At 42.9% G+C, this 12,615-nt stretch overlaps 1 protein-coding gene across 1 annotated transcript; it reads right to left on the reverse strand.

Annotated features, from left to right (window-relative positions):
- Positions 1-369: 369 nt before the first annotated feature.
- Positions 370-12,385, reverse strand: LOC130109800 (uncharacterized). Its single transcript, XM_056276775.1, has 10 exons — positions 12,327-12,385; positions 9,833-11,707; positions 8,922-9,031; positions 7,194-7,337; positions 7,054-7,098; positions 4,001-4,078; positions 3,635-3,772; positions 2,886-2,969; positions 2,461-2,511; positions 370-2,034 (listed from the first exon to the last, which is right to left on the reverse strand). Exons 2-10 carry the CDS (start codon positions 11,394-11,396, stop codon positions 1,924-1,926), a joined length of 2,325 nt encoding a protein of 774 aa, XP_056132750.1. The 5' UTR covers positions 11,397-11,707; positions 12,327-12,385; the 3' UTR covers positions 370-1,923.
- Between the last annotated feature and the right edge of the window lie 230 nt (positions 12,386-12,615).

Below are 12,615 nucleotides of genomic sequence, written 5' to 3' on the forward strand. Positions count from 1 at the left end.
CCCCCGTGTTGGTAGGCAACGGAATAGACCGCCATGCTACCTGGATGCCCCCAGATATCAACTTTGTTATATGGTAAAGGGTCAAACAGATTTTTTGGTGAGTTATGTTTAGAAAGTAAGCTGTAAGGCGTCCGGGTGGCGTAGCGGTCTATTCCGTTGCCTACCAACATGGGGTTCGCCGATTCGAATCCCCATGTTACCTCCGGCTTGGTCAGGCATCCCTACAGACACAATTGGCTTCCCTACAGACACAATTGGCTGTGTGCGGGTGGGAAGCTGGATGTGAGTATATGTCCTGGTCGCTGCACTGGTGACTCCTCTGGTTGGTCGGGGTGCCTTTTCGGGAGGGGGGGATTGGGGGGCATAGCGGGATCCTCCTACACGCTACGTCCCCCTGATGAAACTCCTCGCTGACAGGTGACAAGAAGCGGCTGATGACTCCACATGTATCAGAGGCGACATGTGGTAGTCTGCAGCCCTCCCGGGATTGGCAGGGCTGCAGACTGGTACAATTGTGGGGGGGGGGCAAAAGAAAAAGTAAGCTGTGACACTGAAAAAAAAACACTTTCTACTTGTATGTAATTGTAACCACATGATGCAACAGACCTTTACAGTACGCTCTACAGTAATTTGCTCAAATGCTTCACATCAGCAGCTAGCTTTGCAGCCAAACATAACTTATTGACCAAAATGGGAAACTTTTTTTTTAACAGAAAAAAAGGTTTGAGTGCTTGTGCAAAACTGGACTTGATTTGAAGAAAACAGGAAATAGCAAAATACAAATACTGAAATGAACCTAATGGGAAAAGACGCAAACCCCAGCCGCCAAAGCTCTGATGACAAACAACTGGAAAATCTTGTCCGGTTGGAGCACATGCCTAAGTGCTATTGACTTGTGGCTTGTACGCTGTCAGTCTCACTGCTACCTGCAAGGTAGCCAGGAGGAATCTGTGGTCGGTACATTCAATTCAAACTGAGAACACTTGAGCTCTAGACCAGCAAACCGCAGGTCAACAGATCAAAACAATCCAAACCTTCAAGTTAAAAGTGAAGAGTTGGTCCACTGATTGAAAGAAAATATATTAAAAAAAAAAAAGAAAAAGGCATAGCTGCAATACGCAATACTGCATATGCATGCAACTTCTGGCTTAGTTAAGTCCAGCAGTAGCTAAAAACAAACCAGCACGTCACTTGTTTGAAAGTGGCCCACTTGAGGCATAGACCACTCCATTTACAAACAACGTTTGTTTTCAATGGTCAACGATAATCCAGAAGGTGAGTCTTCCACTCAGGTAAGGTCTATTTAAAATGCCCCCCATTTACAAGGTCAGAAAGCAGGACAGTCACTGTTTTATTAGTATGGGCCAGCAGGATGTTCTTGTACAACTATCTGAGCTTGAGTGGGCCGGAACAAACTTTGCACTTGGCTTTCAAATAGCATCCCATCTGCAGTCATTCCATAGCACCCACACGTCACCTCTCCTTGGAAGCATTTGGTTCGATTCCAACGGGGATGCCAAATGTGGCAAATAAAAGTGAACCAATGACCTCGGGAAACTGAATCGGTTCAGCACTCAGAGTTGGTAGAGGGCCATGTCAGTAGTTTTTTTTTTTTTAGGGTGTTGTATTTTATGTAGAAAACGGGCCTCCTAAAGCCTGTTAGGATTTCCGCCTGAGACCAGCCACTCTGGAGTTGGTCAGTTGGTCGAACAGGTACTCTACAAAGGGCGACTTCTGGTGTTACACGCTGCCAGTTAAACAGGCTGTCAGACAAGGTTGTTTGTGTAACAGCTAGTCAGCATACCTTGAGGCAAGCTGCCTCTAGAACATGCGGTCAGACAGTGTTGGACAGACTGTCAATGCCCTGCCTATGCCAGGTGGTCACTCAGAGTTCAGGGCATCAGGTAGACATTAATCAAGCTATCAGTCATTGAGGCAACAGTCACACAGTTCCTTGTAGATCCTCTTGCGGATACGAGGCATGTCCTCTTGGCTGAATTGCATAGGCTGCTTCACTGAGAGACGGCGGCAATACTGACACACGGACACAAACAAATATTGAGGTAAGTTAATACACAGCTGCTTTGAAACTGAAACTGATGTTTACATACTGTTGGACTCTGTTCTGAAACTGAATGCTAATTCCAGCAACAGTGGTGTGCATTTTGGCTCATGAGAATTTGAGTTTGCTTTTTCTGCAGGTGCTGCTGAAAAAACAAACAAGGATATATTAGAAGCTTCTGTGTTTATCTCCCTTGTCATCAGTCTGAGCAATTATCACACTCGTGCTGAAACTCAAGACAGTAGGACTGTCAAGGTCTATCAAGTTGTACAACAAATCCCATATCATATTAAAGTTTATTTTGTCTCAGGAAAGATTGGACAGAAAAGGAAACGGGGGGGGGGGGCAAAGGAGCCAAAATGGGAGAAGAAAATAAATAATGGAAAGAAATGTCTCACCTCCAAGACAAACACTCCGCAGTCACTATCATTTTTCTGCTGAGGAATGCCCTAGAGAGACAACGGATCAGTCAGCAAATCAGATTTTAAGAAAATCCCATTTAAATTTGTCTGAGCTCCCAGGAATGGACTTTTAAACATAATGGCGTTTTTTACCTATTTTTTTTACATTATGTAATTAGTCTGACCAACAAAATGTCAGTATGAAGAAAGCACAAACATGCTAGTTAGTTCTTGGTATCTGGGCTTCACCAATACAAAAGTATTTTAGCGTGGCTGAAGCTTACACCTGATTGAAGTGCCCATACTGTTGTGGTACTTCAAGTATCTTCATTATGACCATTCAAAAAGGCTTTGACAGGTTTAGGATCAAGATTAACTGCCATAGCAAGAGTTATGGCTGGACTGTTAGGGTTAGGATATACCTTGATGGAAACCATCTTCCAGCCTTTCTGGTAGGCTGTCTGTTTCTTCTCTCTGGCCTCAGACTCTAGGTACTTCTGAATGCTCTGATGGATGGGGACATAATTACAGATGGCACAGGGTTACATTGAAACTTGAAATGTAAGAGACACAAATGAAGGACATGCACACGCACAAACCATTTACAAAAAACGTGATGGAATGAGAACATTATCTAGAAATATTTGCTTGAATTATGATAAAAATAAATATTGCACAAAATGTACCACACAGATATTGGCAGTGGGCATACTAACATTAGGCCAGGCTATAAAATTACAACATAATATTTGAAGTCTGAATCAAAATACAGACGTGAAACACACATTTGCATAACAAATGAGTGAAGACAACTGGCTTCTGAAAAATCTGTGATGTATTTTTAACTATGCACAATATGTTGACGGAACAAAAAATAGGGCTGTTTTCCAAGCATTTAATCACTTTTTTGAATTAGGGTTCAAATGTAATCCCCTTCCATTTTTCTTTAATTCACTGTTGCACACTTCCCAAAATGAACTTAAGGGAAAATAGAAAGCCCGGGCTGGAAGAAAAGAGAAGTTTGGGTTTTTTTTGTTGGACATTTTGGCGATTTAATCTCTGTGCCATTTTTCTAAGGCCAAACAGCTAGCTATATTATTGTCCAACATCATTGACCAATCATTGCACTTTCTCTGGGGGAGGATACCAAACCAGCTTAGAATGTACTTGCATCTATGTTGTATCTGATGACAATGCCCTGGCTGTCATAGTAACTAATGGTTTTTGTTGCGATCTCAACAGTGATGAGGGACCAGTGGATCTCCAGATGGATGGGAACCAACAACAGCTGCTTGGAAAATAGGTCCACCTAAAACAAACAAAGATCAGCAAGTTTCACGTGACAGTATCTCTACCAGGAAATGCCACCTTTTGAGATCTGCCTGACACAACATTTACAGTTGAAGACATCACATGCCAACAATACTTCCATATTTAGTATGCTACATTCATAATTGCCTGATGCAAAATGTACAAAAGATTCTTACTATGACCATTGACCTAGCATGCAATTTCTTGGTTCTACGTCCATCCTTACTTTCTTAGTCCATCTCTTCACACCGTCGTAACCCTTGGCAACCAACTGCTTGTGGAAAAAGCTGTTGAAAAAATGGACCTGCAAGAGATTTGAAATACATGAGCACAAATCACCTTAAGTCATCCAACAGGAACTTGTTAAAGGATCTATGTGTAATATTTTTGGTTATCCTGAGGCATGGCAAGTAATTAGTAGCAGGCGTTGCTAAATCGCAAGATTTCTGCGTTTAAAAACACAGGAGCTGCGCCAGCTGAGAGCAGCGTTCACACTCTCCAGCAATGGTTTTCAATGATTTTTCCATGACTTCTCCAGAACCTTTAACTTAATTATAGTTTCCGCCGAAAAGGTGTGCGTCAACACTGTTTATGAATCTACTGTCAACATTTTCTATAAGCCATATTTTGTCCATTTTAAGCCAACGACTGTTGAAACTGCACTTGTCCGGCATTCTGTCAACAAGATCGCTAACTAACTGATACAAAAGCTAACCAGCAGAGGCGTATGTATATTAGAACAGTTGCATGCATACACACACACACACACACAATGGACATTTTAAAGCCCCCTTAATGGTTCCACCAGCTGTTACCTTTAATTTAGTTTTTTTTTTTATCCATAAAAAAACCAATTTTATTATTGCTGAACAAGTGGTAGTCACAACTGGTCCTTTGGGCAAATATTTTGAGGGAGGGAGAGCAAGACAGTGGTTGGGTGTCAGAGGTCTATTCCCCGTCATCTTCACTTTGGGCTGCTGGCTGGCTCGCTCCCTTCCTTGAATCCTTGATTTATGCATTTTACCATACTTGATACTGCTTACAGTCAGACTTCCATGAATTTCCCAAAACATTTCCAGTGCCTGGAATTTCAAATTTACTTGACTTTTTTTTTTTTTTGCATTTTCCGCTTTTATTGGATAGTGATAATTGCAAGAGAGACAGGGGATGACATGCAGCAAAGGGCCTGAGCTGGATTCGAACCCAGGCTGCTGTGGTAAGGACTCAGCCTTATGTGGTACGCGCTGTACCAGGTGAGCTACCATGGTGCCCCTTAAATTTACTGACTTTTCCTGATTTCTCATGAACATATGAATACCGTGAGTAGTTTTTGTATATTTTGAAGGCCAGTGACACATTGAGAGACTTGGCTCACACTGGCAGCCGACCAGCTGACTGATATCTACCGAAGGTGTCCGAAAATGGCGTATATCAGCAAATATGCTGTGTATCAACTACAAACCCCAATTCCAATGAAGTTGGGACGTTGTGTAAAACGTGAATAAAAACAGAATACAATGATTTGCAAATTCTTTTCAACCTATATTCAATTGAATACACTACAAAGACAAGATATTTAATGTTCAAACTGATGAACTTTGTTTTGTTTTTTTGCAAATATTTGCTCATTTTGAATTTGATGCCTGCAACACGTTCCAAAGAAGCTGAGACAGGGGCAACAAAAGACTGGGAAAGTTGAGGAACACTCAAAAAACACCTGTTTGGAACATTCCACAGGTGAACAGGTTAATTGGAAACAGGTGAGTGTCATGATTGGGTATAAAAGGAGCATCCCCAAAAGGCTCAGTCGTTCACAAGCAAGGATGGGGCGAGGTTCACCACTTTGTGAACAACTGCATGAGCAAATAGTCTAACAGTTTAAGAACAACGTTTCTCAACGTACAATTGCAAGGAATCTAGGGATTTCATCATATACAGTCCATAATATCACCAAAAGATTCAGAGAATCCGGAGAAATCTCTGCACGCAGGCGGCAAGGCTGAAAACCAACATTGAATGCCCATGACCTTTGATCCCTCAAGCGGCACTGCATTAAAAACCGACATCATTCTGTAAAGGATATTACCACGTGGGCTCAGGAACACTTGGGAAAACCATTGTCAGTTAACGCAGTTCGTCGCTACATCTACAAGTGCAAGTTAAAACTCTACCATGCAAAGTGAAAGCCATATATCAACAACACCCAGAAACATCGCCGGCTTCTCTGGGCCTGAGCTCATCTGAGATGGACTGACGCAAAGTGGAAAAGTGTGCTGTGGTCTGACGAGCCACATTTCAAATTGTTTTTGGAAATCATGGACATCGTGTCCTCCGGGCTAAAGAGGAAAAGGACCATCCAGATTGTTATCAGTGCAAAGTTCAAAAGCCAGCATCTGTGATGGTGTGTTAGTGCCCATGGCATCATGGGTAACTTGCACATCTGTGAAGGCACCATTAATGCTGAAAGGTACATACAGGTTTTGGAGCAACATATGCTGCCATCCAAGCGACGTCTTTTTCAGGGACGTCCCTGCTTATTTCAGCAAGACAATGCCAAGCCACATTCTGCACGTGTTACAACAGCGTGGCTTCATAGTAAAAGAGTGCGGGTACTAGACTGGCCTGCCTGCAGTCCAGACCTGTCTCCAAATGAAAATGCGTGGCGCATTATGAAGCGCAAAATACGACAACGGGGACCCCGGACTGTTGAGCAACTGAAGTCGAACGTCAAGCAAGAATGGGAAAGAATTCCACCTACAAAGCTTCAACAATTAGTGTCCTCAGTTCCCAAATGCTTATTGAGTGTTGTTAAAGGGAAAGGTGATGTAACACAGTGGTGAACATGCCCCTGTCCCAGCTTCTTTGGAACGTGTTGCAGGCATCAAATTCAAAATGAGTGAATATTTGCAAAAAAACAATAAAGTTAATCAGTTTGAACATTAAATACCTTGTCTTTGTAGTGTATCCAATTGAATATAGGTCGAAAAGGATTTGCAAATCATTGTATTCTGTTTTTATTTATGTTTACACAACGTCCCAACTTCATTGGAATTGGAGTTTGTACCTTAAATTTCATTCCACAGAATGATAATGGTCTGCACTCAGAACTCAAGCAGTAACTGCAGTATTTTAAAACCCATTTATCAGAATATATAGTCTATCTTGTAAAGCTCTAAGATTTGCAAAGTCCTATCTGTATCTTGAGAAGTACATGAAAATGTTTAGTAATAGAAAAACACCAGTCAACGCACACACCCACACATATCTAAAGTCCCTCACCTTTTGATGTGTGGCCATAATGAGTTCTCCATACATGTTGATAATCTGAGCAGAAAGAGTGAGAATACGTTAGTCTGTCGCAGCACCTGCAAAGATCACCTCTTTCCACCCATGTCATGGCACATCCCCTCCCCCCATACCTGGTCATTAAGCCAGTTTTGCTCCTCCAGTGTGCTGAGGTCCTCCAGGCTCAGGGTTTGTTTGTTATATGTCACCATAAAGCCTGCAACTGGAGCAGAGGCCAGCCCTGCCCTGTACCGTCTAACCTCACCTGGTATGTCCAGCTTCCTAAACAGAACACAGCCCACATAGCAGAACAACAAGCAAGGGAGAGAATATCAATCAAGTAACTGCGATACAGAAATAGAAAGCCCAGTGCATGGAATAACAATGGCTGGCTTGCTTAATGAATATGTGTATGAGTCTAGGGTTGGGGTTAGATAGCTGGTTCTGTTTTGGAAATGTCTGAGTAGATAAAATATCTGGATTCAGTAAGGTCAGAGTTAAACGAATCTCGAACTGAAATCCCCTCCCCCTAAAAAAACAGACCTTTACAACTGCCATTGGTTTATGTGGCATAATAAAACCCACATATAAAATTAGAGTAAAAAGGTGATTAAATCTTTACGTCATGCAGGTACATCTATGCTCACACAGGCGGTATGCTTAATTTCATTCACTTGAGACAAAATGGTTGATCGGCAATCAAAAATAAGTTGCTTTTTTTAAACATTTACCAAAAATTTGATACGGGATTCAAATGGATTTGGATTCAATAAGGAGACTGGATACAGGATTCAGATTCAATAAATGTTATGTGAGTCTTTAACAGACTTGTGCATTCCTTAACCTTATTGCTTTAGTAACCGCCACTACCTGTGTGATGGTTTTGGTGTTTGTAGAGATGTGCTCTCACGTAATATCTAGGATTTAGTATTACTGGATTTGGGCCAAACGGTCTCGTCAACTCTGAAAATCAGTTTTTTCTTTAGACCAATACTATGAATGGACCAAACATATTCTAATAATCCACCTCAAATTATACATATCACTGGCATTGAGTATATAAGACTGAGGGGTTACTTATGTAAAAAACCTGCGGCATCGTAGTGCCAACATGTGGTATGGTTTGATATTAGTGAGCCCGTCAACGAGGAAGAGACTGCCCTATAACATTTACTCAGCGAATGGCTGCATTGACATATGTACCAGACATGAGCTACAGACTGCAAAACCCTGTCTCATGTTGAAGCCTACACTATCCAGCTACTCCAAATAATGGATTCAAATTAGTTCTCGTGTGTCTGTTGGTGAGGTCCCAATACCCTGTCTTCTTCAAGTGCTCCAAAACATCCGACTGAAGTTGGTGCTTCTGGTATTAATGCCATAATATTATTATAGTGTCAGCAAAATGAATCTGTTCATTCATTTTGCTGCATTAATTCAAACGGCAGTAAAAGGCTACCTGATGAATTGACAATATGACGACGTCAGACGCACGCCCGTCTAAAAACCAAGTATAGGGAGACGCAGCCCACATTGTCGATGACTGACAACAGGACGTAGGTATGTCAAGTAAAGTTCTTTAATGGGCCGCATAATTGCAATGTGAAACCAAAACTAACCGGATCAAATGTATACAATTTATCAAAAACATGAACCTTGGTTTGGATTTTCAGGTGTGAAATGGCCCTTACGTCAGCTCTTAAGGCCAAACGTAATTGTATAATAGTGGATGTAATATGTGGATCAGCAAGAGGAGTACAGAAAGGTTGTGTGTGTGTGTGTGTGTGTGTGTGTGTGTGTGTGTGTGTGTGTGTGTGTGTGTGTGTGTGTGTGTGTGTGTGTGTGTGTGTGTGTGTGTTCACTAGCCTGTTGCTGAGGTCCCAATAGCCTGTCTTCTTCAAGTGCTCCAAAACATCTGACTCGCTGAGAGGAATGAAACTTCCATACTTCACATAGAAACTCTCCAGAAATTCTGACAGAGAAAGAAATCCATTACTGACAGATTGCATGTAATGGATTGATAACTTAAAAAAAAAGGTACTTCCAAAAATAAGTACTAGTTTGATTCTAAAAATGAACATTAAACAACCCGTTACTAAAATTTCTGAAGCATTAGCAACAACTAAATTCAAAGTTGCAAACTATTGTACAAGGCCAATGCACTATTCCACACACATAGATTAAGCTGAATTGACTTAAACTAAAATTTTCCCCGGCATACATTGGGTCAACTTAACATTATATACAAAGTTGTTAACAGACAGGGGAAGCATTTTGAATGTGTTGATAATTATCTTTTCCTGAATGCAAATATCCCAATCCAGAGGTCTGATGGCTTTGATGAACATGAAAATTATGTAACCTCATCCACGACATGGCTCTCTGTCACCAGCTCTTAACTCATCTTAAGTGTCTGTGAAACTTTTGGATACCACTTCAGTAATAATTCTCTTTAACTACCTAGAAAACACTTATTAATGGGAAAAGGAGTTGCTTTTTCTTTGACAGAGCTAGTAACTGGCTGACACATTAGGCCCATCCCAAAGCACAGTGAAGCAGCTCCTGTGGCTTGTCCTGCCCTACATCTCTATTCACGCCACTGGAACACATACTCCCACAGCAGAAGTTATTCAATTGTGTTTCATCACTGCTCATGTGGCCATGAACATATGACAGGAATAAAGAAAGCAATGTTTGAAATTATTTTTTCATAGTCCAGCCATGTGCAATCTTGATTTGTATTGGAAACAAATAGCTCTAAAACACATCTTACCATGGACAATCTCAATAAGCTGCTGCAAGCTCTCTTCATCCTGAGTATGTCCATCCAACTGTCTGTCTGAATGGCATCTTTTTGTCTCGTCAGAACCTTTACTCCCCAACTCTCCCCCCTCCCCATGTTCCTCATTGTCATTTACCACCTCCTCCCAGGTTCCAGGTAGGCAATACAGTCTGTGGTCTTTTAATGCCCAACAGTGTTGTGTGCTGTCCACCACAATAGCATCCTGAGGAGGTGTGGTAAAGACAGCCGGATAGAACGTCTGCTCCCCTGTAGAAACGGATCCATGGTCCTGGTCGGTTGGTGGGCTACTGTTTCCGTTGGACAGAATTTCTAGCAAAGGCACTAGTACTGTTCTGTCAGGGGGCTGGTCCACCTGCATGGCCAAGCCTGAGTCCTCAGAACAGCCTAGCTGAGCATCAGAACCCGCACCATTGTCCGACTCAGCAGTTTTTTCCCCAGACATGTGTTCAGTCACTCCAGCGTCAGTCTTGACACCAATCTCCTCACCTTCTCCTATTGTCCCTGCTTCACATAGATTTATCATATCCCCATTCCCAGGTGAGGACGCAGCCACGGTAATGCAGGTGTTTTCACCCTGCTCCATCTCAGCCTTCTCCTCCTCCTCCTGCAGTGACACAGACTCAGCTTGGCCCTCGGTCTTAGAGCTGATGAGCCTCCCAACACTGAAATATCTGAGCTCCATATCTGAGCTACCAGTAGCGCTTACCACTCCTTTCCTGTCGCTTCTTTTGAATTCCCCAAGTGATGCTCCCCTTCCCCTTGTTCCACCCAACCTCATTTCCAATACCCGGGCGCTGCCATCCCAATTCCTCATCACAGTTCCACCATGAACCTCCATCACCTCCTCATTCTTCTGGATGCCTACCATCTCCTCAGCAGCACATTCCTTAATTAGTGCTTCGTTTAAGGGGAATGGCATTGGTAGGTCAGCGGTGGGTCCTAATTTGACACCTTTATGGTCGACTGCTGCTACCCGAAATCTATCATCGTCCACTTCCTCCTCTGTCACCTCAAAGTTCTTGATCCTTATCAACTGCTGCTCACTGACGTCTCTCCCCCTCCCCCTCCCCATCCCTCGACCCCTTCCTCTTGCTCTGCCCCCCCCACCAGCAATTCTAATTGGTGGAGTCTTGACATTGTGTCCTTTGCTGTTTGGACCGCAGCAGTCACAGACTTTAGGTGTCCGCTTCCTACCCGAAGAACGCCCATTGATGATGATCTCAGAGGGGGTTGGGATGTGTGTACCAGACTGGTCTAATGTTGGGCTCCAGTTAGTGCTTTGTGCCTTGGCTGAGGTTAAGGTTAGAGTCTGGGATGAGGTTGTGATAGAGGACTGAATAGAGACTGAGTTCGAGGTAAAGGCGGGGGTAAGGAGTTTGTCAGGGGTCTGTGTTAGGCTCTCATCTGTTGGATTTGGAAGGGGCTGAGCTAGGGGAAGTGGGGCTTGCAGAGGTGGTGCTGGAGCAGGAGCTGTCAGATGGGGTGATGCTGATGGTGTTGTTGGCATTGGATGTGCAGAGCCGCTGTGAACCATGGCTCTCTCTCCTCTTGCTCCCCTACCCCATCCCCTGACAGTCCCTGCAACTATCCCCCGTCTCCCCTGTTCAGCTCGTGGTTTTGTTGCTCAACCTACTCCTCCCCAGGTAACGTCGATTACTTTTTTTCCAGGTAAACGTCTACACTGTGCCCTAGCCTTTTCATCTGCAGGCTCAAAGTCCTCCGTTGCGGGAAAGTTGCCCTAAAGTTCCTTTGTTAAACCATAGAGTACTGTAACTAGAAAGAGGGAGATGTATGTCTCAGTGGATGCTGATCTCTGAGGTAATAACAGCACCGCAGCCTCGTCATCTGAACGAGAAGAAAAAGAGGCAGAGAGAGAGGGAGACAATTTAAACCAAACTAACCTAATTAAACAAACTGCGTTAAACAAAATTAACCAGTTAACGTCAATTAAGTGGATACCCATCTTAATCACTTAGAAGTTGAATTCGGCAGGGTCGATTAGCGGACCTCGTCTACAGGCGTTACAACTACGATAATTCTACATTTCGTTGCTGTATCTGCCGTCATTACTTCGGCAACACTTGAAATACTTCGCGCCGTCGTGGAAAGAGCACGTTTAAATTTCACTACCTGGGCCTCGTTAATCGTGTTCGTCTGACGAGTTCATGGTATTCCAGCTACCGATTTTAACATGAGTCACTTTGCTGGAGTAAAGTCTAAATCCGTGATATGCCAAAAAGACATTTGTAGACAATTTTCGCCCTCTAGGCTAACACGGTTAGCCAGGCGACCAAAACAAGACCTGAAACAAAGCGGCGACTGGACATGTTTTCTCGACTTTGGCTGGAAAACCTGAGCCCTACGAGAACAAATGAACAGCGGTAACATCGTTCTCAGATTATCTAAGTAAAGGGGGGGGAAGCATGATCATAAAGACAGATAAGATATGATCATAAATATTTACCCCGTTTGCAAAACGACCATTAAGTTTCATCCAGGCTTCGTTTTACGGAAACAATTCCGATTGCTCGTCGCTTGTTGATTACGTCACAGGTCGAGTTTTCGTTTTAATACTCGGTCAAAGCCGCGCAATAGAAAAGCTGCGAAAACAAATTTATGCTCCAAATGTAACATTAATTTTTATATATACACATACAGCACCCCTTCATTATAACTGTGTTAAACTTTGTAACCTCTGGCGTTGTTTGTTGTTCCTTTTACTATGTATTTTGTATTTCTGATATTGAATAAAA

The sequence above is a fragment of the Lampris incognitus genome, chromosome 3 (assembly GCF_029633865.1).
Source record: "Lampris incognitus isolate fLamInc1 chromosome 3, fLamInc1.hap2, whole genome shotgun sequence".
Classification (NCBI taxonomy): Eukaryota; Metazoa; Chordata; class Actinopteri; order Lampriformes; family Lampridae; genus Lampris; species Lampris incognitus.

Excerpts from the sequence above, each read along its gene's own strand:
- LOC130109800 (XM_056276775.1), bottom strand. The coding sequence starts at position 11,396 with ATGGTTCACAGCGGCTCTGCACATCCAATGCCAACAACACCATCAGCA. Across the intron at positions 9,032-9,832 it reads GCTTATTGAGATTGTCCATG|AATTTCTGGAGAGTTTCTAT; the intron begins GTAAGATGTGTT and ends TTTCTCTGTCAG. Across the intron at positions 3,773-4,000 it reads TGAAGAGATGGACTAAGAAA|GTGGACCTATTTTCCAAGCA; the intron begins GTAAGGATGGAC and ends TGTTTGTTTTAG.